The sequence below is a fragment of the Accipiter gentilis genome, chromosome Z, assembly GCF_929443795.1.
Source record: "Accipiter gentilis chromosome Z, bAccGen1.1, whole genome shotgun sequence".
Lineage (NCBI taxonomy): Eukaryota > Metazoa > Chordata > Aves > Accipitriformes > Accipitridae > Astur > Astur gentilis.
This window is the reverse complement of record NC_064919.1, coordinates 44,292,718-44,308,341: the sequence shown is the minus strand read 5'-3', so window position 1 is coordinate 44,308,341 and position 15,624 is coordinate 44,292,718. Positions and strand designations below refer to the sequence as shown.

The 15,624-nt window shown below is 41.0% G+C and overlaps 1 protein-coding gene across 1 annotated transcript in view; it reads right to left on the bottom strand.

The window, feature by feature from the left end:
• Positions 1-14,368, bottom strand: part of SLC28A3 (solute carrier family 28 member 3) — a 43,612-nt gene extending 29,244 nt beyond the window's left edge. The window contains exons 1-2 of the mRNA XM_049795147.1: positions 14,234-14,368; positions 1,122-1,204 (exon numbers count right to left, since the gene is read on the bottom strand). Coding sequence (XP_049651104.1) covers positions 1,122-1,204; positions 14,234-14,290 — 140 coding nt within the window. The 5' untranslated portion in view covers positions 14,291-14,368. The remainder of the gene's footprint in view (positions 1-1,121; positions 1,205-14,233) is intronic.
• Between the last annotated feature and the right edge of the window lie 1,256 nt (positions 14,369-15,624).

The window sequence follows — 15,624 nt, the reverse complement described above, 5'->3', positions numbered from 1 at the left end:
GAGGCTTATCAAACTTAGCTGCTACATCTGTCAAATCTCACCTTTTGTTTTTGCTAATCGTTTTAAACAAGAAAGTGTTTCATGTTATGTACTGCTAAAGGAATGACAAATCTCTAAACAACAGAGCGGAGAAACGAATGAATATTCAAGTGACTTCTAAACACTTTTGCTAGATCTTTGAAGTAGTATTTTAATGTGATGGCATCAGTAAACCTGATCATATTAAGAGTCTTTAAGTTCTGTATGTACAATGCAAAAGCATAATTAACATCTTCACAATTACTTCTGTATTTAAGTGTATCATTTGTACAGGCATGAGATCTTTTCCAATTTGAGTAGACAAACTCCTATTTGAGATACCCAGTAAGTAAGTTGCTAAAATCTGCTGATAGAAAGACAGGCTCAAAGCTGAAATGGTGTGCTGTATAACAGAATGCAGTCATAGAAATCAGGGGAAAAGTACAGTATGATTTCTATGAAGGTGCATATAAAGATTCAATATGACAGAAAAACACTAAGACATTAAAACATAATTTTAAGTATTGTGTTGTAATTTTTTTAATGTATTATACAGGGTTTATAGTTTTCATCAAAAAACCTAATCCTCAAGCAAAATGTAGATGCGTGCTTTCACTGTGTGTTCACCTGGCACCAGTGCTAACGAAGTGTAAAAATTCTGCTCCATCAAAATGGCTTTTTTTCATAGCTATTCTATTCTTCTTTTGCACTGGGGTAAATAGCTATGCAAACTGAAAGGCAATAGTGAATCTTTTAACTTCCTGAAAGAGATCACTGTTTAAGACCTCTCTTTAAAAAAGGCTCCTATGAAAATATTGGAAAAGTAGTTAATGTACAAAAAAGAAAAAAATACCGCTCCTTTAATTTGCAAGGTTTTAGAAGGATAGTTCCATGATCACATGTGCTAGCTGAAAGGTGTAATAATTTTAAATACAATGTATTTCTGTATTACACAAATTGCTAGGCAATACAAAGGTCTTGTGTAGCATAGGGGTATGGCAGTGAAATCTAGAGCAGTTGCTCCAGAAGCAGAAACACTGGCAGCTTACTGCTTAGGTCAGGATAGAGTGGAAAAACTTACTCATCCGAAAGACATTAATTACCCTTTCAAGCGTGGTTGCTCATCATCTACTGAGTCACGTTTCTTTTCATGCAGATCACTCTCAATATTGATGTATTCATCCTCCTGGAAAACAGAGCAATGCCGAGGCTGTGAAAGGGGTGCCTGCTTGTTAAGTAAGGTGTGAAAAAATGAGATCCCCACTGGCAGATGGCTGAAGCAGTGTCAAGACTTTCCCTTCTGCACTGAGTGCATGACTCTGGCTCCCCTGTCTGCTGCCAACGCTGTGATCAGTATCAGGCAAACCCTGTGGTTAGGCAATGGCTGTGAACATTTCCAAGCCATTCACATCATTTTGAAAAGGGAAATAAAGAGGAAAAAAAATACCAGTGTTACTCAGAGCTGAAGTACCACTTCATACAGAGTACCACTGCATATACATCGAAAAGTGAGAGCTGCAGGTAGGGATGGTAGACCTTCTAACTAGCCAGCTTGCCCAGCACCTCCTGTTGACGACCCCCTGTTTTGTGGCTTCCCTCTTTGCAGAGCTTTAATATGGTGGAAATTTTATGTATGAGGAATGGTTAAATTGAGGGGGGCAGGGAAGCTTATTGTTTTAAAAATTTAACTAAGCCAAAAAATTTATTCTTTAGAAAAGCTGCTGAGAAAAGGTAACAGGTAATAGTCCTTTAAAGTGAGCTAGCATCCATGTGCTTTGTAGCAAAAACTTGAAATTTGGCCAAACATAGAATCATAGAATCATGGAATCATGGAATCGTTTAGGTTGGAAAAGACCTTTAAGATCATCAGATACAACCATTAACCTAACAGTGCCAAGTCCACCAGTTAAACCATGTCCCTAAGCACCACACCTACACATCTTTTAAATACCTCCAGGGATGGTGACTCAACCGCTTCCCTGAGCAGCCTGTTCCAATGCCTGACAACCCTTTCAGTGAAGACATTTTTCCTAATAGCCAATCTAAACCTCCTCTGGCACAACTTGAGGCCATTTTCTCTTGTCCTATTACTTGGTACTTGTGAGAAAAGACCAACACCCACCTCACTACAGCCTCCTTTCAGGTAGTTGTAGAGAGCGATAAGGTCTCCCCTCAGCCTCCTTTTCTCCAGACTGAACAACCCCAGTTCCCTCAGCCGCTCCTCATAAGACTTGTGCTCCAGGCCCCTCACCAGCTTGGTTGCCCTTCTCTGGACACGCTCCAGCACCTCCATGTCTTTCTTGTAGTGAGGGGCCCAAAACTGAACACAGCACTTGAGGTGCGGCCTCACCAGTGCCGAATACAGGGTGACGACCACTTCCCTCGTCCTGCTGGCCACACTAGTTCTGGTACAGGCCAGGATACTGTTGGCCTTCTTGGCCACCTGGGCACACTGCCGGCTCACATTCAGCCGGCTGTCGACCAGCACCCCCAGGTCTTCCTCTGCTGGGCAGCTTTCCAGCCGCTCCTCCACAAGCCTGTAGCGCTGCATGGGGTTGTGGTGACCCAAGCATAGGACCTGGCACTTTGCCTTGTTGAACCTCATACAATTGGCCTCGGCCCATCAATCCAGCCTGTCCAGATCCCTCAAGCAGATCAATGCGCCCACCCAACTTGGTGTTGCCTGCAAACTTACTGAGGGTGCACTTGATCCCCTTGTCCAGGTCATTGATAAAGATATTAAAAAGAACTGGCCCCAATACTGAGCCCTGGGGAACACCACTTGTGACCGGTCACCAACTGGATTTAACTCCATTCACCACCACTCTTTGGGCCCGGCCATCCAGCCAGTTTTTTACCCAGATAACACATTTTCATCAGGAACACACCTTTTTGCTACCTGAATCCACATAAGCCTGGCTGCATTAAAGGTTTTGAACAACCACAGTCTGACCTCCACCGTGTTCAAGGACTGTCCTTGAGGCAGCTGGGAGCAGCACAGCCCCACCCCCCCCCCCAACCAAGCTGCTTGGCACACCACCAGGGGCTGCCGTGCCCACCCCACCTTACTTCCCCTGGCCTGGTCCGGAGGGGCAGAGAGAAAGCTCCTGTCCCATGGGTACATACCTCCATGCTCATGGCGGGGCCCACGGAGGGGCCGGGGACCAAGGGCAGGCGCCTGTTGCGTTCAAAGGCAGCAGTGTAACTGCACATGGCCACGCTCATGCCTCCTCATTTCAATGCTGTGCCAGGGCAGCGTGACTGGTTGCCTGCCCTTGGGTGTCGAGCCAGGGCCACAGTGAAGGCAGACAGTGTTTTCCCAAGCTGGTGGTCATGTCGTACCTTCTTGAGAAGAGCTGGCCCGCTGTGCCCCGCCACTTGGAGACGTGGCATTCTGCAGGTGAATTTACCTTTTCTCTTTGTGTCACTATTATTTATGGTAGCCCCATTCCCCAAAGGGCTGTGTGAAGCAAGGCCCAGCGCAGACCTCGCCCTGGTCCCTGACTTCTGTCTGGCTTTCCTGCTGCAGGCACGACCGAAAGTCCGGCAAGCCCTCGCTTGGTTCCTTCTGAGAGAATTGAACCAGCTCAAAGGCAAAATTAACACATGGCCAGTAATTAAAATGGTGCAGCAGAGTATGTATGTAGAAGCCACTATTCATCCTCTAGGAGAAAGCTCAGCGTGACACAAACAGGAATGCCTCAGTCCTCGACTGCAGTTTTTGGATGCGGGGGTAGGGGGTGGGAGTCATGTGGTTCTGTGGAGCTGCAATGTAACTTAAGGCCGCATTTTTTCAAAACTTGATTTCATTCTCTCTTTGGTCTTGACTGTGAAATAAGGCAAACCTGAAAAATGCAGATGCTGCCGCCTACTAAGTTGCTATTACTTATGGTAACTGAGAGCACTCTTCTTAGCAGCTGTAGAACGTGGGCTTCTCACCTTGAGGGACAATGAGTGCTGATAGTATTGAAATATTATTTATTCCTGGGCTTAAATTGGGGGTATACTGCATGCCAGCAGATTTTTGAACCAACATTATAAATCAGGAGAGTCCAGCCCTCTGGGTTGAAAAGCCATACTTTCACATTTGCAGGCATCTCCGCTCCCTGTGGCACCATGCCCTCTCTCCTGGTCAGAGCTTGAAGCCCATGTCCCACACCTCCTGTCTCTAACTCCCCCACCATCCCCAGTGCACCCACTTCACATGCTTCTCAGGACAGACCGTGCTCTCCTGTTGCTTTCCCCCATGCCACAGCATCCTCCCTGGGCCAGGAGCTTGCCTGGATCACCCACAGCCTGGTCTCTGGCTCTTTGAATTAGTGAAATATACTGTTTGTCTTGAGAATAAGCTATTTTTTTCTTTTGAATAGTTCAATATAAAAAGCATCAATCGCGCATCACACTGTGAGTCTACAATGTATTTAAATATGCTCAGAATATTACTATGTTGCTATTTTATTGTCACAAATGCTTTCCTACATCTACATTAAAAGGTGTTAAGAAAGTCTGAAATCAAAGATCACTTTGTGTCTAACTGTGCAGATAACAGAAGGAAAAGGGAGAATGGATCCAAACCCCTTTTATTCCTTTTTCATGGCCAAACACAATACCAGGTCTGGTTCTTGGGGAGTGTTGGCCCTTGCTGAGGCCAACCCAAGAGCTGTGTGGAGCCTGTGGACTTGTGCCAGCAGGGGCACAGCAAAGTCCATACTCTGCAAAGCCTCAGAACAAGCTCTTCTGCCTCAGTCACAGTGCGCCTGAGGTGTGGGTATACGTATCTCTACTACATTTGCATAAAGTAGTGGCTGAAAGCTTTCAGCTGAACCTTTTTAGTGGGAAATTAGTTTCTTGAATTAAATCAAGCTTTCATTGACTGCCAATACTTCTCTCCATTTTCAACAGTTTCAATCAGTTCTGAAAGTCCTTTTATTCTTTTTTTTGTGTTGACATTTTCCTTTTTGCTGGCTTTTTTTGAAGAGGAAGGTATGGGCACTGACTACAACCTTCCTTTCCTAGGATCGCAGATCCTAGCCCAGTTCCCAGGAGTGCATATCAGAACAGCCCCAGCGATCCTGTAAATCACTGAAAATATAGAATCACTTCAACTCTGAGAGCAGAGGCATTTCTCTGGCAACATGTCTTTACTGCCTCTGATCATACGCAAAAACCATTGGAAAACAGAAAAGAATATCCACAGCATCAGGAAGTCTCTATTTCTCATGTGCTGCTTCAAGTACCATCAACAAACTTGGCAAGTAGATAAGATAACAACATGGGGAAGTACTAGTTTTTAATGGAACTTTTAGAGTAGCAGATTATTTATTTCTGGTGTGCGGATGTGAAAATATTAATACATGACACTAGTAAAATACCTGTGTTGTTTTTTAACCGCACTCTCATGTGTTTATAGCGAGCTACTCACTATGTGGGGTTAAACAAATGTACAGTCAAAAGAAATCAAAATGGATGTGTTTATTACGAAGTCATCTGTATTGTATTCTCCTTTTTCTGGTCAGTTGTATGTCACAGCTGTTGCCTCCAGTTTGTGTTTGTCTGAAATTTCCCCTGTTCTGGATGAGTAGGTATTTAATAACATGTATTCCCTGCCTGACTGAAAGATTATATCACTAAACCAAATGTTTCCAGTTTCTCGTCTTCCTTCTATATTCACTCCTAGTCCGTAGTGTTCCCTCTGATCACCATTCCTGATGCCTCTTTTGTATCTTTTATGAAGCCATTATGACATTAGAAATATTTTTTTCTGAATCATACACGTCCTGTTTTCTGTGGTTTTTTTCTTAACGTATTTCTGAGAACAGAACTCACTTCCCTGTCAGTTTATGAATTTTAAGAAAAATTCAGGTTTCTTTAAAATATCTGTCTTGGATGTAACATCACAGCCAATTACTGACATTGAATTTGAGGTTTATAAATTCACATAAGGTTATTTGAAAGATAAAAAAAAAAAAAAAGAAAAAACTGTACCTCATCAGTATGTACAGTTTTCTTATCTGGTGAATTCTTGACTCTCTGTGAATTCTCGCTGAGACCTTTTGGTCTTAAAACACGCACACCTTCACTGTCATTCTGGGGCATGACAAGACCAGAAATTGTGTTGTTCAAATGAAAAGCCGAAAGCTTTCTACTGTGCAGTAAGAGCTAATTTATACTCTGATGCCTGTTCTTCTGTGTTTTACTTTACCAGTACAGGGAGCCCCAAACTCAGTGTACAGAGCTCAGGTGTTCAAGTCCCTGCACTATTACACAAAGCTGCGTCGGTCATGGATGGTGCTTGAATAATGTGATTCTGCTGTTTTCTTGACCCGTACTCACATGTGCTCCTGGTGCTGCCCTTTGCCTCAGGACTGGTTCAACAAGTTTACAAAGAGAGCCCTTCTCCCCACCAAGGGCAATGGCCTACTTGGGCCTTTCCCAGGTTGTTAGTATCTTTGCTGCAGTGCATATGCTCCTTATGCATATGAAGTAAATACATATTTTTTAAAAACACATACTTCTGTTGCTCTTGGAATAAAACACTCAGAGTATGTTTAAAGAGAGCAGTTAACTTTACTACATTAATTCTCTGCGGTGTACCTTTTATCAGAGTGCACTGAGAGTTGAAGACAGCCATAACCAGGTCCACTACTTCCACTTTTTTGTTGTTGTTGTTCTGAAGCTGAGTTTTCTTGTTTCTTAAAGTTTCGAAGGGCACATTACTTCTTTTTAATGATCCTTGAAGGGCTGGTTCTTATTTTGGTTTTGTAAGAAAGCCGCTTAAACAAAATGTCAGATAACTTATATCCACAATTGATATAAATGTTTTATATTTCATTGTTTCTTATGGCAGCAGTTACGGTATGGTCATTTCACTGTGTTATATTGCACGCAGTATCTCATTATTTACATGGTAATAAAACCAGTAAATTAGTATCTACATTTAGCCCTCTAAGAAAATGATCATTTCCAAATGAACAATACAAAATAAACTTAATCATAGTAAATTATGATAAAGGCAGGAATAAGCAGTATTACCAGACATAAATTAAATTTTGCTTTTTAGCAGAAACATGACCCTAGAAGCAACCAGAACACTTTTACTTTCAGTAACATATTTGCCTTAAAGATACTCTGCTTCCAAACATGATGAAACATCCATTTCACTAGAAACATTTCTGTAACATTGTGTGTCTGGGGAAAGAGAAGGAAGTCGCAAGAAGCTGTTGATTTACCTGCTGTGGCCCTGATAAACCAGATGCCGCTATATCAGTTCCCTTCCTTCTAAGAGAAGAGTATTTTTGCATTCCCTTAAGAAGGAGGTATTTATTTTTCAAAAAGTATCCCTGTTACTTGTTTGCCTTCTAACCATGCTGTCTTAGGAGTTTGCCATAGCTGCCCTGCAGCTCACACTGCAAGCCTCTACTGAACACTCCATACAGTGCAAAAAAAAGAATTATCACAAGAAGCAGTGCTTAACTGTAGCACTGAGATATAATATATTAAAAATACTGTACAGGACAGCATAGTGAAGTCAAAGCGGTACAGTTCTGTAATTGACACACACACACCCCTGGGGATAGTCTCTCTGAAGATTTCTATACTAGTTGCTGAGCAAGAGAAAGCAGAGATTTCTTAGGACTTTCGTCAGAAAACATGTGAAAAACAGCAAGCATGTGAGTTGGTATTTAGAAGCAACAGAACTACGGAATAATTTGCATTAGAAGAAACCTCTAGAAGTCACTTTGCCCAACCCACTGCTCAACCGCAATAATTACATAAGAGTTTCATTAAAATATATGAACGTATGAGTAATGTAACAGAAAACTAGTAAGAGCATCACATGACTGCTGGAACTCTAAATAGCCTGCACTGCAGAATGATAGATTTGTGTTATTTTCTGCATGAATAAAAAGCACTCATTTCAAATGATCATGCCACATTTCTGGCATATTCCAAATTCAGTAGAAACTGGTTAATTACTATTGATAACAAGTTTACTTCAGTTAAAGACTACTTCTGTTGGTTAAAACAGTCTGAATGAGTGCCATGAAGCTGAGCAATTTTCTTGTATTTCACAGCTCATTCTTCAAGTACTATCTCTTCATCCACCCCCTTATACAATTGTTTTATTTTGTTTGGTGAAAATGCATGTTATTTAACCCCACCCCTTGAAGAAAAAGAATTATTTTAAATTTATCATACGAATAACAATATTCAATTGACAAATAAAACTGTCCTTTTGCTCTTTGCTTAGAGTCTTTCTGAGTTTGCTGAAGGAACTCCTCACCAAAATGTTAATCTGTCTGTGCTTGTCAGCTGCTGTTGCAGATTGCTACCTAGCACCCAGCACGGACTGAAAAGCTTCTACCTCATTTGCTCGGTATCATTTTCCACCTCCCTGGAAATGCCTGCAGAACAAAACATTGCAACAGAAAATGGGAGTTCAAGCCTTAGGGACTATAGCTAGCACAGCACTGTTGTGAGCACAGGCCAGATCCTGCAATACTCCAAGTCACTCCTGAACCTACTCAATCTGTAGTGACATAGGGAAGCAGGAAGATAAAACCAAATTAGAGAAACTTGGATGGGAAAATTCTTTTTCCTTTTGGCGACACTGGAAGGATTACAGAATTCATCCATTTACTTCGAATGTTGACAATATGAAAAGCGTTTCACGGTTGCACTTCTGCCTTCACAGTCTGATGTACTTTTACTGATCGGAATTTCCTGCTTGTAAAACATCAACTTAAACGTCAAGGGCATAGAGCTATCGCATATTTGTAAGTGAAGTGCTCTTTCAATGTTTGTTCTGTTCCCTCTAGATGAGCAGCTGATTTGCCCTGTCTTTTTGCACAACGACATTCTTTGACTTTCCCTTCTATCTCCTCCCTGCCTTTCAAGGGACGGTTGGCTTTGCAAAGAGCTCATAACTTCTATTGGTTGTGCTATTAACCACAGCACACACTTTAGAGAAGATGGTTTTCTGCCCCTGCCAGTTAATGAGGAAAACATAGTGGCTACCAGAGAGAGCATCCAGGCAGCTGCTTACACTGTTTATGGTTTAAGGGTGGGTAGTTACATTAGCTTGGAGATTAGAATCAGAGTACTTAAGGAACTCAGTGGAAAACAGATGCTTCAAAAGCAAATATTTTCAGTTACCATGTTGGATTTCATTGGATTTCGGATTGCATTCAGTCAGCTGAAATGAAGCCATCTGATTTACAGTTCAAAACTTTGTTATTCTTTTAATATTCAGTGTAACTGAAGACCATTCATCAAAGCTTTCCCCCATGTACTACCTTTTGCTAGCCAGAGTGTCATGATTCTGAAGGAGTTAAAATGCATTTTAAATACTGAGGAAATTTTTTTCAATCAATAATCACAGCATTCATAAATTCCTGTCAAATGATAAAATCAGTGTACAGGGCAGGAGGGATGAATGTTCATTATCCATGTGTTAAATTATAGTAAATGAGCTGTAGAGACAGCAGATAAGAAACATGTAATGCCAGATTTAAATTCAGCTTGCTAAATCTTCATGAGGTGTTTTGAAATGGGTTGCAAATTAGGCTCACCCACCTCTGAGTACATTACTGTTTTCTTTAAAAGCTTAAGCTGTCAGTATTGAGTAGGATAGTTGGATAGTATCCTGAAATGCAGGATAAACAAGTTAAAATGATGCACTGGCACAAGCTGGCCATAATAAAAGAAATAGGAAATCCTTTTGCTCTCAAAGCAAGTAAAATGTATGAGAGGCAGAAAGCATAATCCAGAAAAACTGAAACAGGAAAAAAAGATCTGCACATTCCTGAGGAGATAGCAAGGTGCACATGATCCCTGCAATGATGGCATTCAAAACATCTGTTGATGGCAAGCAGGAACACAATGAGAATAACAAGGACAAGAATCCTAAAGATGGTTTTCACAAGGAATATTTACTTAGCGTGAGAAGCAAAGACCCTAAAGATATAACTAACTTTCACTGTTTCCTGTAAGAGACCAGGTAGTATGTCACAGTTAATTTTTTTTTTCTTTTTTTTTTTCTTCCCCCCCCCCCCCCCAAAAAAAAAAAAAGCACAGCTTTGGAAAGTAAGTTTTGAGAATTTGGAAAAGGACTGCATAATTTCCTGCTTGGATCTGATGGAGTTATGCAGTGCAATGTCTTCATAATTTAAAGGGAAATTACAACAACGATGCCCATGAAATGTAAATTCTTAATAGTGCCTATAGTCTTAATTTACCAACCAGACAAGTGTGGAGAATGGTGATAAACACAGAAATAAATGGCATTTTTTAGGATATGTTTTAAGCCTGTTTGAATGAAATGGAGTACAAAATCTGCATATGTTATGGCAGTACCAATATCCTTATGCAGCATGAGTAAAAGGCAGAATTTTAAAGGGGATCCTTCCTCAAGTCAGCTTCTTAAGAGTACGGTGTGCTCTGCTACAGAAGCAGGTACCGACTGCTTAATGCATCATAATGCTGACAATAGGAGGCCAGTGAACAATAAATATTTATCAGCTGTTATCTTCCCTTTGCATGCATTTATTTTGTGTTTACCTCTGAGTTCCTTTTAAAAGTCATGGAGTTTTTTCATCTCACATACCATTCCTTTTTATGAGCCAACTCTTATAATTCCCTGAGGAATAAGTGTGACTTCTTGTTTAATGTCATCATTAGCAGACATCTGAATCATCAGAACTGATTAGGTAAAACCTTTGCCTCTTAAATAAGGGCTAAACACAAGCTAGGTAAATCCAGTCTCAGTTTTAGGGTTACTGTTAGTGTTGCAGGGTTTCTGAGCAGAATATTCTGTGGGCAGCTATAGTGATGCGCAAGCTGGTGCCATCAGAGAGAAGTTAACTGAACTGCGTTGAATGCAAGAGACACAGTAGTATTTCTGTACATTATGTACGACATTACTGTAGATACAGCATGTATTACATTAACATGTAGACACTTAACATGAACAATCTTCTGAATCGCGATGAGACTATGAGGATAATGATTTAGGTTCCTTAAACTGCATGGCATATTTAAGGGGAAAAATAATGTTAAAAACCTGAATGTCTGGGTATAAACAGTGTGGCAATCTGTTGATTCTGGCCATATATGTGGTAGCATCCAAAGCAGGTAAATTTGGCAGGTAGGTCTTAGCAATTGCCTTGGGGTTTTATTAACTTTATGTTGCGCTGAAGAGTAGGAGCGTGCTTGGGAAGACTGGCAGTGTGGCTAGAGCTGTGCATACTCTTAAAACCAGTACAGGAAGCTTACTCATTGTAATACACCCAAATGGCTGTTAGTAACTGAGATGTCCCTAACATCAAAGAGAGAGTTGTCTGTTTTCTGTTGTCTGTTTTCTTTTGAGACTGTTTTGAGCTGTTAATGACATTAAAAGTTGCTTCTGAGTCTCCCAGGTACTGGCATTATCAGAAGGCAATAACACAGGACCTGCCGTTTTTGATGCTATGCCTATAAACAGTTCTAGTGGAATCTGCGTAGTGTACAGAAGAAGTAGCTGATATTTTGCAGGATCATGCATTTTTTGAAATGTAATTGATGGTGTTAATAGAAGCCTACGCTACATGGATGCGTGCCCTCTCTGAAAGTTAACATTGGTTAACTGGTTTCTGAGGGTCTGCTACAGTACAGTTGAAAAAAGTTTTATGCTTCTGTGATGCAGTGAAAATCCTATCGCAGTACAGAAGGCTGTTTGTGTTTAAATATCAATAGCCAATGTGAAATTGAGAAGAGCTCAAACAGTTACCCCCCTTTGACCATTTGTACAACTAGTTGAAAAGCAGATTACTCTGTATTACAACCCTTTGGTCCTGTTAAGAGTCTCTCCACAACAGAAGGCACAATGCCTCTCATTCTTGACATAATAAAGCTGTGATATGATCCTTCATCCATCATTTGTTAGCCCTGAGCTGCTTTGTATTACATTAAGGGCTGTTCTCTTAACTTATTTGCTTTATAAAACAAACTACCTAACCTGAGTTTACTTTATCTGTGTCTTATTTTTTTCTATCCCTTTGTGCATTAATCACTAAATGGCTCAGGTACATCTGAAGGTACCTATGGAGTGCAATCCCACAGACACTTAAAATGGCTTAAATGAATCACTTTCCAGAACCTTTTATATTTTGTGGTTTAGAGAAGATACTCATTGCTTTGTACTAGAAGACACGGTATGTTGGAGGTAGAAAAGCGTTCATTCTTTGTGCAAGAAAAACTCAAATACAAGAAAGTAAGAAAAAATGATGACATTGTTTTCTTCTCAGTGGCTTCTACTGTAAGGTGATTTGTTTTTCTATATGCAGAAGTTTACCTATTTCCTTTGTGCCTTATTTTCTCTAGGGAGTGACTTATATGTTGAGTCAGAGATAGACAGTGTAAATGTAAATTTGAACACCTTCTGGTGTTCCAGGACAAAAAAAGTAACCAGAAAACCTGACTCAGGCCCCCAGGTTTCGTGGATAGTGTCCGTGATTTTTGCATTTGAATTATTTAAATTCAAATAGAGGCTCTTGCAGACCTCTGCAAGAGACAGGAAAGGAAGCACCTAGGTTCCCTGCACATTGGCCAGGTGAACTAGCTGCGTAAGGCAGAGGATTAACCTGAGTCACAGGAGCACTCTGTGCTCCACAGAGACTGCTGAGGAGATTTTCAGCTTAGGCCATTCAAGAGCATTCGGCACAGAGCTTCTGCAGCTAAGGAGGGACTTCTTTCTTCCTTCACAGACTTTGGAAGTCTGTAGGCACAGACTTTGGAAGCTGACTGCACTATCTTAGGCACACTTTCTGTGTGAAAATGCAGCCAAGACGAAGCCCTCTTTTATCTCATTCACTTGAACTGAAGGAGACCCAAGTTCAAATTGCTATCTGTCTATCTGCTCTGAAGCACAGATGTATTGGGGGTGCCCTGATTACCCAGGAGAATGCCTTAACCACTGGGCTATCATGTTTTAAGAGTTATCTCTGTCTCCTCTTGAAACTGTCCCACTTAGCATGAATTATTAACTAATGACTGAAGTAGGGACTTGACCCTAACTCCCTTACATTCCACAAATATTCCCTGACTGGCAGATTATCAAATCATTCTATTCCTTGTCTGTCTCTATAGCCCAATAAATATACAGAGTGGTTGGGTGTCACTGGCATTACATAACATTCCACATGCTTAGCATCTACAAAGACCTTTCTGTGTTATTTGAATAGTGTTGGCTGATATTCACGCCCACTTAGGTGCTACCCTTCCTGCTCGCTGAGCTCAGGGGCAGTGTAAGGATCAGAGGCCGTGGAGGAAAGCAAGAGAGACTTTGCTAACACACCACTCCTTAGAGCCACTGTTTCTCCCTGACCTGTTCTATCTTCAGTAACAAGTACAGTGAAACAGCCTGGCCTGGCTGTGGGTTTACAGATTTCTGTTTGTCCCTGCTCTAATTCAAATGAAAGCACAAGGATGCTGGGCACTGAGAACCAATAACTACCTGGTTAACAGTTTCTCTGGTGCTTCTGCTTTCGAAACCTGCATTTTTAAAATGGCTGTTAATATTACTTTATGCACGTAATACACAGAACCTTCTGGGTTGGCTACTTACCTCCTCTCTGTGCTCTTCTTGGGAGCAGAACAAGACAATTGCACTTACATTATGCTCGGAAGAAAGAAGATATATCCCAATGTGATGACATTATTATTATTTTTCTCATTAATATACATTGCTTTGATAAGGTATTTGTCTGCTGCATAATGATGACCTCCTCTTCAAAAGAACTGTGAATTACCTATCCTCAGGAAAAAAGCATCAACCGATACAGCAGATAGGAGAGGTGGATGAGCTAGTTGTTGAGATCCATCAGCCTATGAAATATTACTGAGTCATTAGACTTTCTAAGATAGCAGTATACCAGGCAGGAGATGAAGGCAATAAGCAGAGCCTACTCCTGAATGTGTCGATTGTGCTCCAGCTTTTTATACAAGAGCCATGTACTTTGGCAGGATATCAGTGCAAACCATGTGGGGTGTTGTAAAACATCTGCAAGCAGAGAGCAGAAATTGCTTTCTCTTTGTACAGGGACTGAAGAATTTACAGTTGGACCCGATGACCTTAAAGCTGTTTTCCAACCTAAACGATTCTATGATTCTAAGTAAGCACGGTTTATCGTTTTTAAGTGTTTCCTCTTCCCCACAAAGCAAAGGAAACCACACTTACCTGGAAGGCCAAATTGTGCACTCCTGAGTGATCACGGGTGGTCTCCTTCAGCTCCATGTGGCTAGCATGGGCAGGAGAGTTTTGGGTGGATGTTGAAAGCTACGTGCAGCACAGGGCAACAGCAGCAAGAACCTGGTTAATCCATCCACAGGGGCGGTGAGTATCACTTCAAATCTAGTTTGTTGTAGGCACTCTCAGGTTACTCTTGGTCACTCATAGCTCCACCTTCTCGCTCCCCTGGCACAGCCCCTTTTGGCCAGCGTGGGAAACTGCATTAAACGTTTCTTGAGACAAGAAAGGAGGATTCCTGCAAGCCCCAAGAGGCATTCGTATCTCCGGGCCATCCCAAAGGCAAATGTGTGTACTTATATGACTTCTGGCTTTCCTCACTTGCTTGGGGGAAAATCTTCCCCACCCAGATCTTTGAGACGTCAACACAGTTTTTGTCTTTTTTACAGCTATTCGCAAGTCACTGTTTCTGCAATGTTATTGTGTCTCTAAATTTCATAGGGGTTAAGGACTTTATCTGGCAAGAGAAAACAAATAAAAAGGAACAAATCCCAAACCACCAACAAATATCGGTTATGCATTTTCAATGGGCATGCCAAATCTTAGGGCATGGAGTCATTTGGTTATCTGTCCTCAGACTACTCACCTTTAAGTGAAGAGTTTTCTAATGCAGGATTTCAGGCTTGCTATTTGCAGTAGGGCAAAGTTATACTCTTAGAACTATCAGCTGAGTCTCTTACCCATGTTTTTGGTTGCCTATGGACTTTGTGTTTACAGCTTGTTCTGTGCAAATTCACTGAAATTAGCAGCAGAGTTACAGACACTGATGTCAAAGAAGATTTGAATGAATACAACTTTTGTCTTCAAGGACAAAAAAATGAGGGAGTGTTCTGTGTCTTCAAAATACAGCAACATATATTTATGTACACATTAGGTGCTTAAATTCCCAGCTTTCTACATGGGGATTGAAAATGTCATGAGTTTTGCCTCGTCCTGTGAAAGAGCAAAAAATTATGTTCTGTTTTAGGAATAAAGACAGAATGGACTAGCATGAGTGAATATATTCTTGGAAATAAAGAACAGTTACACGAAAAATAAGATGGTGGATCTTTCTGAGGAATCTTCCAACTATGTTGATATTATAAATCATACAGTTGCAATATATGCTTTCTGAATCTCGTAATTATTGCTTAAAAATGAGGACTAGTTGTTTTTTGGTTTGGGTTGGTTTTGTTTGTTTGGGGGTTTTGGGTTTTTTTTTGTGGGGTTTTGTTTTTGGTTTTTGGGTTTTTTTCAGTAACGAGCACTATACTTTTAATGATGTATTCTGGTTTTCAGTGTTCAGAATCTTTTTTGATGCCCCAGGTTTTGAAATCAGCATG